Below are 14,922 nucleotides of genomic sequence, written 5' to 3'. Positions count from 1 at the left end.
TTGTTTTATGTTTAGAGTAGTGTGACCATACACCATTTTAAACACAGGATCTATTCCTTGTATTGACAAACATCAAACAGTTTTTTTTTTCATTTTTAGTTTATTTTCCTGTTATGATTCTGTCGTCTCCATATTGTTTTTGTTCTTATATATAAGCATAAAAGAAAAGTATAAATTTGGAGAAAACAAAATTTTTACTGTTTTGTATTGAGTTATTACTGAAACCAGAGCTATTAACACTAGCTTTTGTGTTAAGAGCATAGAATTAGGACAAACAGTTGTTAATGAGAAGTATAAGATATATCCTGTATTGGTATTTATTGGCATAGTATAAATCACTACAGTTTTTGGATTTTTCCTTAGAGTTAAACCAAAATCATTTAACCTATTATTTTAATATATTATATTTATGGCTCCCCTAGTTTAGACTACAAGTTAAATCATTGCATCTTTATAGATATTTCTTATTAATCATACTTTGTGTTTGAAAAAAATTTAAAACTTAAACCATCTATATATTAAACATGATACTAAGCACTTATCAAACAATCTAAATAATTAGCTTAGTTGTTTTCAAAATATATAAACACTGTCATCTGTCATATAATTACTCTTTTTTTTTTTTTTAATTTAAAATAAGTGAAAACTATTCTAAAATCTTTTTATTTTACAAAACAAAATAAGTTTCATTAAATTTATGATAAATTAATTTTAAATAAGAATTTAGTCAATGACAATTGATAACTATTAATTAGTAACATAGTAGAATTACAATTTGGTTTATAAGGTGGATTAATTGACTAATACAATTTTTTTCAAGAGATTTGAAGGTTTAATTTTGTATTTTAATAGTGAAAAAATCAAGTGAAAAAATATTTAGGAAAATTTTAAAACTTTAACAATAAATTTTAAAAACAAAATTTAACACTGGTTGATGGTTTTACAAACAAAATCAATCCGTAACTGATGAATTGGTTGTTATTGATTTCAGTAATTTGTAACATTGCATTAGATTTTTTCGATCACCAATTTTTTCTAATGTACGTGCTGCCTCAGCTAACATACCGGCTCTTATTCCAGGTGGTGATAAAAGAGACATAGGCAAATGTTTACATGCCATAAATAATGCAGTTGCATGCTCTCTTAGACCGACTGTGCTTTGTTCACCTTTGCCTAAAAAATTTAAAATGGTATTGTGAATTCTCTTTTGTATTTAATGATAGAAAAAAATATTATCTTGTTTCTTACCTTTAGTACAAATAACAAAATGACGTGTTGATCTGTGTCTTAAGCTACGATCAAATAGTTGTTGGGTTTTTGTTGGTGAAGCTCCTGCCATTAAACGTGCTGTTGCTTCATATAAGAACACTTTGGCAGTAGCAAACTAAAATTTTTTACAGTATTATAAATATTTTTCACATTTAATTTAACATTCAATATTTAGTTATTATAAAATAAAAATAAACATTCTACTACAACAAAGCTAAAAATTATTAGTTGAAGGTCAGCAATAAGAATATTACAATACAGATATTGTATATACACAATTTTTTTTTTTAATATGCATATGTTAATACAGGTCACAAAAACTGACTAAAATTTTTGAATGGGGTGTGATCCATAGTATTATACATAATCTTCACTTCGTTCAGTGTAAAAATAAGACAATAAAATATGTAGACCAGGTTTATATGACATGACACCGAGCATTGGTGGACCAATATGATAACATAGTTTTTCTAGTAGTATAATACTTCCTCTATCAAAAGTTATAATATAGGTAAATTTAGAAAAAAAACTTACTGGAACAAATTGCGCTATTTTTCGTAAGGAAGTTAAGTCTTCTTGAAAGCTTTTTAAATTTGAAAATTCCAAATTAACATAGCCTGCAGGCATTTTCTTGCATTCCTCTTGCCAAGATAACATTCTTGTTTCTAATAACCAGTCGCAAGCTAATAATAATGTCATCTAGTTGAAAAACAATTTTTTTTCAGTTTATGATATTTTAAACAAATTTAAATAAAAGACTTACTATAACAATTGGCTGAGGCTTATTGGTTTGTAATAAAATTAAAGTTTCAGATAATATTTTACTAGCTTCATGACAATGATATTCTAAAATTCTAGGTTTCATTGTTTGGACTTTATTTCGACACCTGTAAACAAATATTGATATTAATCAATATAAAATTATTATTGTATTTTATCACATTACAAATGTTCATACTTATAGGCAGCTAGTACGGTTTGTGCCAATGGATCAACTAATAAACTTGGAGGAACATTTGAGATATGTTTATCGAGCAAATCTATATCATTATCTTCTCCTAATATCCAATAAGTTCCAGCAGCAAATATTGCTCCCCACCATGCTACTTTCTCATCTTCTACTACTGAAAATATAATAAAATATTGAGAATATTAATTTCTTTTAATTTCAAAAATTAAGTCTTTACAATTAACTTCTGAGCTTCCAATTATCCTAGGTTTCAATGTAATTAAATTAGATTCTACAATGCGCTGTACGTATAGCAAAACATCTGAAGTTACAGTTGGTTGTTTGGTAAGGCCAACAGATTGAACAATTTGTCTTGTTCCTGGTGATATTAATGTCTGTAAAGCTTTTTCTAAGGTATTTTCTCTGAAAGACTAAAGAAATGGCATTACATTTTGAGAAAAATTAAGAAATTCCAATTACATACTCTAGTTATATAAGATAATGGATCATTAGAGTCTGAGAGTGTTGTAAATGATGATGTAACATTGCTTGGAGTAAAAGCCCAATTTTGATCGATAAAAAACCGAAATCCATGATCAGTTGTAAGCCAATTTAAATTTGCTGGTAATCTATTATAATTTACCACTTGGGTTTGTGCTTTGTGTAAATAATACCTGTAAATCAAAAAATTGTATATTATAATTAATAGGTAGCTTAAGAAAATATAATATATATATTAACATTCAATAACCAACCTAGTGAAAAATCCAGCACCTTTAAATTTAATTGTTTTAAAGTTAAGAGCAATGGTCGAATATAGGCGCACACAAGTTTCAACTGAAATTACTTGTCTTCCAGCTGCTTCAGCCATGTTAATTGAACAAAGTCCTAGGTAAAGACCTATACCCCAATTAGAATTAGGTATTGGCCAGTCAGTTCCACCAATTAAATACAATTTATGCAGTAAATGATAGATTTCACTGAGCTGTTTAGCTGTATTTAAAGTATCATGCTTTTTGGTCCTGTTGAAGTAAACAAAATTAATTAGTTAGATATTTCAATTTATTAGTTTCATTCTGTATCATACACATTTTTAAATACAGCGTTATTCCATTTTTTCAAAAGAACAACCACTTTAAACTGATGAAAAAATTGTCTGATAATTTGCCAGATCAATGAAGCCCAAAGTTTCTTACGACTTGTCAAAACTGGACGACCGAAAATTTCCAAACATCTAGAGAGCTCAAGAACTGCAATTTTTCTGTTTCCCTGAATTTGTTTGAAAGGATGAGCTATTATAACGCTAAAGATATTTTCCACTAACCTTATTCAAATTATCCTCAGCTTGTTTTCTTATTTTTATGTATTCTTGGTAAGCTTCTGAATCTGAATATATGATTGGATCATTAATAAGAAGGCAGGTTAAACTTAGGATCATCACAAGAATATTCAATGCCCATACAGATAGACTAAAAGCATAACTTTGATATGTTCCATCATCCATTTCAGAATCTTAAAAATGAGTTACAAACAATGTTAATACTTTCTACAAGTGGCGCAAATTATAGTATTTAATTGATAATGTTAGGCAGTGGCGCAACCAGGGGGGTTAAGGGGTTGTACCACTACCCCCATATTTTTTCTAGTTGCACCACTGATGTTGGGTAAGTTACTTTTAAAAAGTAATAAAGTTACCGTATTTGTTAATTAATATGTTACTATTCAACACTGTTAAATATTTAAGTAATAATTACCTATTTTAGCATTTAAAATTGTTCTACCATCAACTTTTTCTGACCAAGAATTTACAGGATGTGACATATTGCTGTTGGGCAATAAATTTCCAAAAGGATTAAAGGCAACAACCACAAACATGAACATGCAAAGTACTAATCTTGAATGATCAGCCATACCTTTCTTACCAGATTTATTAGTCTATAATCAAAGAAAATTATTATTAATTATATAAATACATAAACAATTATGTAGTTATAAAATAAAATATAATGTTGTACCAATATTGTATGAGAACTCATTACAATTTCAGGTGATGAAGCACCTTCTGATCTCTCTGGCGAAGAAACAGAAATATATGATTGTGGAGGAGTCAGTGAGCCAGGGTTATTGTATTCTTCTTGTGATAAATTAGAAGGACTTTGATCTAGTTTTTTTGAAATATTTAATTTGAACATTTTGTTTTCATCTTTTAATTTTTCATTAGCCATTTCCAAATATTTAATATAATCAATAGCTTTCTTAAGTATAGCAGATTTATTAAGCTGAATAAACATAACATAATATTATAATAAAAATAAAAATTTAAGTTAAAACTATAAAATATTGATATTTACTTTAGCTTCAGTTCCAAGAATCATATCTTTTAATTCCATAATTTTATCATTAATACTTGTACGATATCTTCTTTCAATAACATTATGTGAACTTCGTGGTTTTTCATCTTTCACTGACTTGACATCAATATTATTGTTAGGCGACATTTCTGAATCAATCATAACTGGTATACCTACAATCATAAAAATCTAATAAATATTAATTTAATACCTTTAGAGAAAAATTATATATTTTACCCGTGGTAACAAATGCAGTGTTGTTTAATATAATCGGTTGGCCATTTGTTGATGTATACACCATTGTAGGGGATGTGTTCAATGGTGCATTAAAAAAAACCTATAAATAATTTTATTTTGATTATTATGAAAAGTATAATATATTTAATATACCTACTTGTTTCATTTGATCAGATGGTAAATGGATCTGTCCAACACTTTTAACTGGAAGGATAGTGTGTATTCCAGGTTTTTGAATGTATCTTATTTTTTTATTAACATTTTGTTCGATAATATAATTTGGTTGAATAGGCTTTTCAATAACTTTACGATTGGGCTTAATTAAAGGAGTTGCTTTTGGACATGGTTTAAGCATGGCAGAAGGTGAAATCACCGTAGTGTCAATACTATCAATAACATGGGAAACTGTATCTTGTGGTGGCGACATATGGATATCTGGTTCAATTAGAGAGAGATCAAGTGGTGGAAAATCCAACAATGTCGGATCACTCATTGGATCATCAAATTCAGTCAATATATTATCTCCGGTGAACAGCTTTGTGTCGACTTCTGGCATTTTCTCATTGTACTTGTTCAAGAGCTCTACAAGAACATAAATTGATTAAAATGTAAATAGTGATTATAGATAAAAAGTATCTATAACTCAATGTGTTCGAATGGTATATTAAACTCACCGTCAAAACCAGCAAAATCTAAATCCTCTGGCATGTCCAACGGATTCATCGAGTCTAAGTCGTCCATTTTAGACAAGAGCAATTTGAAAACTTCAGGCTTGGTTGAACTAGAGATGATCACTCGAACACATTACTTTCAAATGCATAACTTCGATCAAATTATGTACAATCAGCAGCGGTGTGCCAACAGGTGCATCCGGTACGTCTTATTGACGATTTTCCCGCCGAGTGAGAGCAGACGATACGTTCAACAATCCAACGCGTAAATACAGTACGCCTTGAAAAATTATTTTTACCGATTGCCCGCAGTACATCAATTGATGATCAATAATGTCCCGAGTACTAAAATTCGTACCTATCAAAGAATACTCTAAACTTCTATTGGTTCTAATATAGTCTACCTATGCTTTTACCGTATCGTCTTATACTCTCATTACATATTATAATATATATATTATTATATAATATTATAATATTACAATACATAACCGTATCACACTTCAGTAAAACCATCGTACCATTTTGATATTTTTACGATAAAAAAAACGACGACGTAGTATTGGCCTAGACTTTAATGATAAGCGTTATAACTAAAAATATGATAAGCGTTTCATTCACTGTGGCTTCACAACGTAAAGTAAAATATTATATGATTTACACATAAACTCATTACACTATTACAGCAACGCTGAACTATAATATTGTACGGCTCGTGGTTAATAGATAGATATATACATCGAGATGTATATTATATAAATAAATTATCATCTACTATCCGTGTGTGCGGCTATCTACGAGGCTACGAGCACTACATTTGGCTAACTTATCGTAGCGCATGCACGCAGTCACAATTTTTTAAAATAAGTAGTTTTGTGTCAATCCGACCAAGTTAATTGTGGCGTGTTGGTCGAAATTGCAAAACTTGCCATTAGTTGATGGTAATTGGGTTTAAATCTGATACACACAGACACAGTATAGGATTCTTTTTGCAATATTTTTTAAACCTAACTTGTGGCGGTGTTGCATAGCAAGTCGAAGGATATTTTCGTTTTTTTTTTTTGTCCGGGCGCAGAGCAGCAAGCAGCAAGCGAGTTATTGTAAGAAACTATAAGATAACCGCAATAGACCTTCTATACAGGCACAATTTTTTTTTTATTTAAAATTCAAATATTGACAAAAATTCGTCAAAATCGTGAATATTTACAAATTATTTCCAGGTGCAGATCCAGAACATATTTACGGGAGAGGGGGGGGGGTATATTGAATAAAATTTCGTTAAAAACACTATCGCAAAACAATGCATTTTATCAGCTTACGAAAATAGGCATTTTTTCAATTCACCAGAGTCTAGGTCATGATGGCCCCTTGGTCTCCCGCCTGGTTATTCCGTAGTTAAAAATGTATAAAAATGTTTGTATAAGTAGTTAAAAATTGAAAATTTAATACAAGGTTTACCAAAGTTTGGTAAAATTTATAAAAAAAGTTGAGCGTTGACCAATTAAAAAGGTTAGGTTTTTCATCACCCAGTGGAAAATATAAATGTTCTAGGCTGATGAATCATCTCTAGAATCATTTTTCATATACAATCCATATCCATTACAGTGACATACATAATTTTATACCCATATTATGTTAGTCTTGTTTATGATACTTCTAAAAAAAAAAGTATAAATATTCAAAAAGTAACCAATAAGAACTAATTTTAAATGATTTTATACATTTTTTAAAATAGTAAAACAATGTATTATTTATCAAAATTGACTGATTAAGAGCCGTGTCAATTTAGAACCATAATTTATTGATACATCAAAATTGCTTAAAAAAGTAGACCTATCCGAATATGGTGTTCAAAATAGGTGTTGCTATTTAAAAAAAAAAAATTTTACTGAGCACGCGCAGACCAACATTTCAAAATATTTTAAATGTATCGAAAAATGTGTATTTATATACTATTAGTTTATAAAAAAAATTGATTTATTCCAAAAAGATCCGGCCGAGAAATTTAGTGCTCCCTAAATCCATAGATAATAGAAGAATTGTTCTATTCTGTGGTATAACTTTTAACCATAGCCGTTATACAATCGTATCGTGCTGTCGTTGAAAATTTATTATTTTCGTGTCTTTGAGATACTTAAGAATGTCCGCAAAAAAGTAAAACTAATGATGAAAATAGAAATTTTAACACCTCATGGTAGAATGACTCCTAATAAAATTTATTTATTATTAATAAAATAAATGCTAATTAAAATGTATATTTTGAATTTTTTTTTTGCTCTTTGCAGGGCCCGCAAGATTTTAATTTTCTAAAAATTGGCCCTCTAGTAACTTAAAGTTGTCCATCCCTGCTATAATATATAATAGTGATCCACACGGTCTATGTATAAAGTATACGTTCTAATAATACCTAATATAATACAACTGTTTGCTTGTATTTAAATTTTTTTATACTTCGAATGTTACCATTCCCACATATTACTATAAAATATTATAGGTACTTCCATTTTATGTTTTCTAAAACAAAATGAAATTTTAAATAAAAAAAGTTAAATTTAATGTTTTAAAATACTGGGGGCCAAGTGTCCAAATTTTCTAATAATAAACGAGAACGAAACGTCGGTGGACTGGTTTTTTCGATGGGAACAAACCGACTTGGGGTGAAACGTCTTTTTACCGTATTTTGTAGGTTATGTTAGTTTTTGATTTATTATTGTAAATGGGTAAATAATAATAAATATAAAATATAATATAGGTAGTGAAAATGCTGATATTATAATCGGCGTTCCGTAAGTTCCGTTGGATTTTGTTTATGTTTTATGAGTTATTTTAATATTTTATGCGTTAACTTTATTCCTTTTCTTTTTTTTTTTACTTTTTAGACGTTAATAATAACTGGTATTTACTTTTGAGTTTTAACTAAATACAAATTCAATAATTCTGCGCCTTTGCTGGAAATCATCATTTGATTATATCGTTTTTCAATACATTTTTTGTTTGTTCGTTTTAAATATTTATTTTTAAAAAAACGTTCGCTCTGTCTTGCAATGAGTGAAAAAACCTCGCAAAGTAAACCAACTATTATTAGGAATAAAGAATCTGAAGTCGATATTTACACGGTAGTTAATTTTATTTTTTGTTTAATAAAAATCCTTTATTTATATTAATTTATTTGTTTAATTTCTAATAACTAACTACCTAATATCATGTAAAAAATACCTACAATTTTTAAAATATTAAGCTTTTAAGTTGTCAAATAATCATTTATACAACTTGTTTAAATATATTGCCTAATAAATTTCATATTTTTCTTTAATACCTACTTATTATTATAACTTTTCTACTTATGAAGTTAAATTACTTAAATAAAAATTATGGTTTTTAAGATGACTCTTATTTATAGGCAGTAGCTAAATATGAAGAACAACAAACTATTCATAGAGATGAAAATAATGATTCTACGATTTACTTTAATACTTTACATAAATGGCAAGACATAATGAAATGGAACTATGAGTTAAAAAATAAGGAAAATCCACCGGTAAGTTTTATTTATTACAATTTTTTATTGTTTAATTTTAATTTTAATTTCTTTTAGGAATTTACAAGTCTAGGTATAGATAAGTATAGTTTGGAAGTAGGTATTTGAAAAAAAGCCCCTAAAATCAAAATACGGTAAACAAATCCTTGGCTGTAGGAAAAAAGAGCCCTGTACCAACTAAATACCTTCATCACATTTATTATTTTTTTAATTTTACAATGTACCTACCTTTATTTCAATACAATAATTATATAACACTTTTTTTTGACATAGTTATCTATAACCATTATAATTTATATTATATACCTAAAATATTTGTTTATTAATTTATATGTATCTTTATATCATAACTATATTCAATAAAATAATACACAAAATATTTTAAACTATAGGTATAATTATATATTATATATTTAAAATATAAGAGATTAAAATGATTAAAGTGTATATAGTATTAAAGTAAATGACATTTGACTTTATCTTAAAACTGGTGTTGGTAATTTAGTATAATGCTTCAGGGATGGTTTCTGGTGGCAAAGTGAATATGCTTGGTGCATTATAGAGGTCAAAAGTAAACATTTCCCAGTAGTTTTCTAAAAAACCAGGAAAAACAAAAAAAAAGTGACGGAAAAATGGGAATTTTTACGCAAAACTAGTTTTCAACAAAATCAAATTTTTTATTGACTCAGTAATACTCAAAAAATAATGACTTAGCATTATCTATATAATCTAAAATTAAAAATTTTTCATACATTTTTCTTCTAATAGGCAATAACTTAAAAAAAAAAAATCGAAGCCTCGAAATGGCGTTTGAATTTTAATTTTTTTAGAAATCGCGTAATAATAACGATTTATCTTCAAACAATTTTAAGTATTTGTTATTATTCAAAAAGTACAAATCGTAGATACTTGACAATTTCACCAGATATTTAGATTGTCATTTTTTTTACATGATTTAATTTTGAAATATATCGCCTATTTTAAGGCGATTTATAGGCAGGCATTTGAAATATTCGTTCTTGTTTGGTTTTTTTATTATAAATATCGATAACATTTTTTTGGCTGAGTAAAAATACTTGAAAAGTTAATACAAAGTTCTTCATAAGTTAGTCTTGTAGTGATTTAAAAATTATAAAAATAGGTACATAACAAAAATTTTTGTTATTAGTGTTTGAAGTACAAATACTAACAAAAATTTGTTAAGATCATGAATATTTGAAAATTATTTTGTGGTTATAATTTTATTCATGAAAATGTTTGTGTAAGTAGCTTAGAGTTGCAAATTTAATATATGATTTTTCATAAGTTTGACTTACAATAATTATAAAATAACTTAAAGTTTGGGGTATTCATGTCATTTGAACATAAACCACCTTTTTCACCATCCGCTGGAAAATATATCCTAGGCTGAAAAATCATCTCCGTTCAGAACTGTTTTCTGTATATAATGATACCTATCATTGGATTCAAATTTAAAATTCCTGTATATAATAGTGATTCACGCGGTACCTATGTATAGCAGAGCGGTACCCACTTGATCACATTTTTTTTTTTAATAATTGTTAAATTAAGGTATTTTTCATTAGACCTGGATTTTTGACTTCCAGTAGAAAGTTGACACGCGATAGGTATCCTAAACTCTAAACCCTCCAGGTATAATCGGGACAGTTAGCAACTTTAAATGGTCCTCCCCTAAATATTTAAACAGCCTTTTTCAATTTTTTTTTAACTTTAATGAAGACACTTATTAGGTTATATTTTGAATATTAAATATTAATTTTATGTAATTTCAACAGAAAGAAAAACTTGAGGAATACAAAAATGATGTAATTCATTTATTTTTAATTTTAAAAAAGTTAAATAGACTTGATAAAATACGCTCAAAACAAAAAAAAGATTTATTGAATAAAAAGAAACAAGAAATTGATAGTAAACATTTACAGCAAGAAAATCTCCTGAACGAATTATTTTATTTGAAAAAAGAAATATCCAAGTGCCTTCAATACAAGTATAGTATTTACCAAATTAATTATTCAAATAATATTAATAACATAATTTCTTTTTTTTTTTAGATCTAGTGATAGTGATATTGATCTTGTTCCGTTAGATACATTTTGTCTAGAGTCACCAGATTCATCTGATTATATTGTATGTAAATAAAATAATTATTTACTAACAATGAAAATTATTAATACTAACATTAATTTATAGGATAAATTAAAAAATGGATTGATTAATGAACATGATTTACATATAAGACGTCTTCAGTGGGAGTTTGAACAGAGGAAAACTCAACAACAACAGTGTGATGAAGTAGAAAAAAATAAAGAAACTATACTTTCTGAAATTCAGGAAGAGAGCAGGGTTTTACAAAGTATTTTACCTATGCTTAAAGACATACGCACCGTGAGTTCAAATTTTATAATTTTTTTTATCTTTTTATTTATATATATATAAAAAAAATTATTAATATAATGATCTTTGACATTTAGTAATATATCAGAATTTATACTGCAATACTTAAATAAAAAATATATTTTATTTATAAAAAATAATAAATGTGTTTATAATCAATAAATTTTATAATTTTTATTTATTGTTAGGCTGCTCAACCTTTACAGCAAAGTTTTGGATTAGCTCCATGCCAAGCAAGGTCATATGCAGATATTGTGAATGTTTTACCTAAGCCATTATATTATTTATACATACAAACAGATGCATATAGGGTAGCTTGCAGTAAGTTACACTTTATTAATAATAAATATTTGTATGTAGTTATTTAACAACATATTTAATTAATAAATAATAATCACAAAATTAATTCTAGAATCAAAATTCACTGTTTCAATTAATGGTGATGAAGAAGAGGCTAGAAGATTTGATTCTAATAAGAATAATGTTGTGGATACTAATTCTGATGAGGTAAATAAATGTATAAAATATTTTGAATAACATTTGTAAATTTTAATTACTTGGTGAGACAATACATACAGATATTATTATTTTTACAATATATTTTTTCTGTATTAATATAATTTTTATTTCTTATAAAAAGGTTGTAAAATATTTTGTTTTATTTTATTGGTTTGAAAAAACCAAATAAAAACAATAGTTAATTTGACAATTGATGTCCATAGACACTATTTTAATAGTGTTGTGTATTACTGTTATGAATAATAACAAACATATTTTATAGTCTTTTATTATTTATTGTATAATAACCATGTATATTAAAATTAAAATATATCAAATTGTAAATGTAATGTTTAAAATATAAAATATATTTTTAATTTGTATATAATATTATGTAAAATATGTCCAAATTAAGTTAGTATAATATTTTTTAATTTTTTCAAATAAAATATCAATTTAATATTGTTAAATATTTTGGTCTATTTAATATTAGTAAAAAATCTTTCAGCAAAATGGATGTAATCGTTTGCACTGCATCCAAGTTGGTTAGCCATTTACAATATTGTTGGAAAATAAATAATCTTTTTACAATAAATTTTATCAATTTTTTTTTTTTTGTTAGTTTTATTTTTTTTTCATATACTATTCTATTTTACAGGAAATAGATGTGCCTAAACCAAAAAAACGTCATCATAAGAAATCAAGAACAGATACAAAGTCTGTACAACAAAAAAGTTTATTATCAAAACACCCTTTATCAGTTAAATTGACATTAAGTTTGAAGAATAATACTCAATTTGTAATGGAATTTTTTTATTTGGTTAATTTAAACTTAATAACTGTTACTGTTACTTCATCTTGGTCTGGATTTTCTTCATCCTACTCAAGGGAATTACTTTCACCAAGTTCTATACTTGATGCATTATTCCCAGGCGACAATGGCAAAGAAAGCCCTCATATTGTCAACTTTCATCAATTAGAAGAAGTTAGTATGATTTAAATATCAATTAATCATTAAAATGTAATGTTTTATTTATGATATAGGAAAAAACTGAATTCAACACTATGGAGGTAGGAAAACCTTATATTTGGGCTCAAAGTATATGTGGTTTGGATTTCTTAAATCCTAATACACCTGATTTTTTAATTTCAAGAAATAATATTGCTCAAGTATTAAGAGCAATAAATAATCGTCTTAAAACCCGTCTTTCATTGATTACTCAGCTTGATTGTGGTGGTAATAATTAATGATACGTTAGTATAAAAATTTTAATTTACCTAATAATTATATTATTTCAGACTTGGAACGAAGGTTTAGTATAAATGGAGTCAATTTAACTTCAGTTTTATCACCATGGAATACAATGGCATGGGAACATTTTATTAAACTTGAATATTGTAAACCACATGTTGAATTTGGAACAGTGACAGAGAATGATTTATTATTTAAACGTGTAGTAAATTATAAGACAGGTATACAATATTGGTTAAGTCATTGGTAAATGGATTATAATAAAATAGCTATTATAAATTCCATCTTTTCAGCTACACTGACTGTAGTAATGGTAATTAAATGTGATTACCCAAAAAGTAATCCTATATTCACACTTCAACTAAATATGCCAACTATAAATGAAGGAATGTCTGTTTTAAATTCTACAAATAATAATTCTGTTAGAGTACGTACCTATAGTTATTAATATTATGTTATGAAATAAAAAAATTGTATTAATTTTATAAATATAGGAATTGGAGAGAGAAATTAATGTTTTTCATGAACAAGCTGAAGATGAAGATATTAATGAAATGCTTATCAATATAATTGGTCGTCTTGTTGTTTGTTTTGAGGTGATGATGGAGACGTGGGGCCATTCAGATTTTCCTAAAACTAAAACTATTTTATACAACATAAGGTAATTCTTCCGAAATTATACTATAGTATAACCTCATTAATCCGGACTCTATTAAATTGGGCTTCACTTAAACTAGCCATTCGAAGCTGTTTACATGTCTATTTTAAAAGAAAAAAAGAAACTTCTATTAACATATTGCTTTTTAGTATGTTATATTATGTACTATTAATTATTATGTATATATAAGTGTCATAAGTTATGAGTTATGACTCATTTTTTCAAAATAATACAATTTTTTGTTGTTATGTCATAATCTTTATCAGTGATAACTTGTACATTAAGAGGACATCGGACCCGCATGTGTTGTCTTCGTCTTACACATGTACGACATAGTAAATTTTTGTTCATCAGTTTCAATAGTGTGCTTTTAGTTTTGATAATATTCTTACTTAAAAGTTTGATAATAGGTCAATTCACTTTATTAACAAAACTAAAAGCACATTATTAAAACTAGTGAACAAAAATTTACTATGTCGTACATGTGTAAGACAGAGAAAACACATGCAGGTGCAACGTTCTATTAATTAGTAATTTGTAGTTAACCTATTGTTATTAACTTCCAAGAAAATGTATTAAATATTTTAACATTTAATATTTTTTGTTTCTATAATATGTATATTGTAAAAAAAAATGTTTAATGTATGATTTATTTTTAGGGGTCGAGCAAGAAATCATCCATTCAAGGCTGTTAAACATCATTCAGGAATTATTTTTGAACACCGTTAAACATTTAATTGAGTATTTGATATAGGATGTTCTTTGATTGCTATTATTATGGTTTATGCTTTTGTATTTATGATACATTCTATAATATTACATTTGATTGCTGTAAATTATATTTTAATTATTAGGATTTTAAAATTTTAAGAAATGAAGATAAGTAGATTTTAAAAGATTATTCTTCATAAATACAAAATTTTTATTTAATTAAGTCTCAGTCGGTTTTTTGATGAATTTTAAATTTTGTTATTCATACAATTTACTTGTATTAATTGCATTTATATGTATAGAAACATTAATTCAATTTACCGTGTGTATTAAATAAATAACCTTGATTTCAGATCATAAGGTCCGATGAATA

At 26.7% G+C, this 14,922-nt stretch overlaps 2 protein-coding genes across 6 annotated transcripts; one reads left to right on the top strand and one right to left on the bottom strand.

Moving 5' to 3' along the window:
* Positions 1 to 301: 301 nt before the first annotated feature.
* On the bottom strand, positions 302 to 5,997 carry LOC114120374 (sterol regulatory element-binding protein 2-like). Of its 3 annotated transcripts, none has more exons than XM_050201664.1 (16): positions 5,481 to 5,997; positions 4,964 to 5,388; positions 4,807 to 4,906; positions 4,570 to 4,742; positions 4,234 to 4,497; positions 3,973 to 4,153; positions 3,543 to 3,730; positions 3,306 to 3,487; positions 2,974 to 3,240; positions 2,703 to 2,892; positions 2,457 to 2,649; positions 2,228 to 2,390; positions 2,033 to 2,156; positions 1,804 to 1,968; positions 1,249 to 1,384; positions 302 to 1,173 (listed from the first exon to the last, which is right to left on the bottom strand). In XM_050201664.1, the coding sequence occupies exons 1-16, from the start codon at positions 5,545 to 5,547 to the stop codon at positions 953 to 955; spliced, it is 3,039 nt and encodes a 1,012-aa protein (XP_050057621.1). In that variant the 5' UTR covers positions 5,548 to 5,997; the 3' UTR covers positions 302 to 952. The 3 variants fall into 3 exon arrangements, with proteins under 3 accessions (XP_050057621.1, XP_027838056.2, XP_050057622.1); XM_027982255.2 differs by having other exon boundaries at positions 2,228 to 2,393; positions 5,481 to 5,996; XM_050201665.1 differs by lacking the exons at positions 4,964 to 5,388; positions 5,481 to 5,997 and having other exon boundaries at positions 2,228 to 2,393; positions 4,570 to 4,758.
* A 2,193-nt stretch (positions 5,998 to 8,190) lies between these two features.
* LOC114120382 (THO complex subunit 5 homolog) lies at positions 8,191 to 14,922 on the top strand. 3 transcript variants are annotated; one of them, XM_050201151.1, is made up of 14 exons: positions 8,191 to 8,263; positions 8,357 to 8,593; positions 8,878 to 9,015; positions 10,812 to 11,023; positions 11,088 to 11,163; positions 11,227 to 11,421; positions 11,619 to 11,751; positions 11,843 to 11,937; positions 12,587 to 12,913; positions 12,973 to 13,165; positions 13,228 to 13,401; positions 13,474 to 13,607; positions 13,675 to 13,841; positions 14,498 to 14,922. In XM_050201151.1, exons 2-14 carry the CDS (start codon positions 8,522 to 8,524, stop codon positions 14,565 to 14,567), a joined length of 1,986 nt encoding a protein of 661 aa, XP_050057108.1. In that variant the 5' UTR covers positions 8,191 to 8,263; positions 8,357 to 8,521; the 3' UTR covers positions 14,568 to 14,922. The 3 variants fall into 3 exon arrangements, with proteins under 3 accessions (XP_050057108.1, XP_050057109.1, XP_027838068.2); XM_050201152.1 differs by lacking the exon at positions 8,357 to 8,593 and having other exon boundaries at positions 8,199 to 8,263; XM_027982267.2 differs by lacking the exon at positions 8,191 to 8,263 and having other exon boundaries at positions 8,270 to 8,593.

Source organism: Aphis gossypii, chromosome 2 (assembly GCF_020184175.1).
Source record: "Aphis gossypii isolate Hap1 chromosome 2, ASM2018417v2, whole genome shotgun sequence".
NCBI lineage: Eukaryota > Metazoa > Arthropoda > Insecta > Hemiptera > Aphididae > Aphis > Aphis gossypii.
This window is presented reverse-complemented; position numbering and strand designations above follow the sequence as displayed.

Bases quoted from the DNA above. Each gene is read 5' to 3' on its own strand.
- LOC114120374 (XM_027982255.2), bottom strand. From the start codon at position 5,547: ATGGACGACTTAGACTCGATGAATCCGTTGGACATGCCAGAGGATTTA. The intron at 4,154-4,233 runs GTACAACATTAT...CTTTGATTATAG, and splicing joins TGAGTTCTCATACAATATTG to ACTAATAAATCTGGTAAGAA. The intron at 1,174-1,248 runs GTAAGAAACAAG...TAAATTTTTTAG, and splicing joins TTTTGTTATTTGTACTAAAG to GCAAAGGTGAACAAAGCACA.
- LOC114120382 (XM_050201151.1), top strand. From the start codon at position 8,522: ATGAGTGAAAAAACCTCGCAAAGTAAACCAACTATTATTAGGAATAAA. The intron at 11,422-11,618 runs GTGAGTTCAAAT...ATTTATTGTTAG, and splicing joins TGCTTAAAGACATACGCACC to GCTGCTCAACCTTTACAGCA. The intron at 13,166-13,227 runs GTAATAATTAAT...ATATTATTTCAG, and splicing joins TACTCAGCTTGATTGTGGTG to ACTTGGAACGAAGGTTTAGT.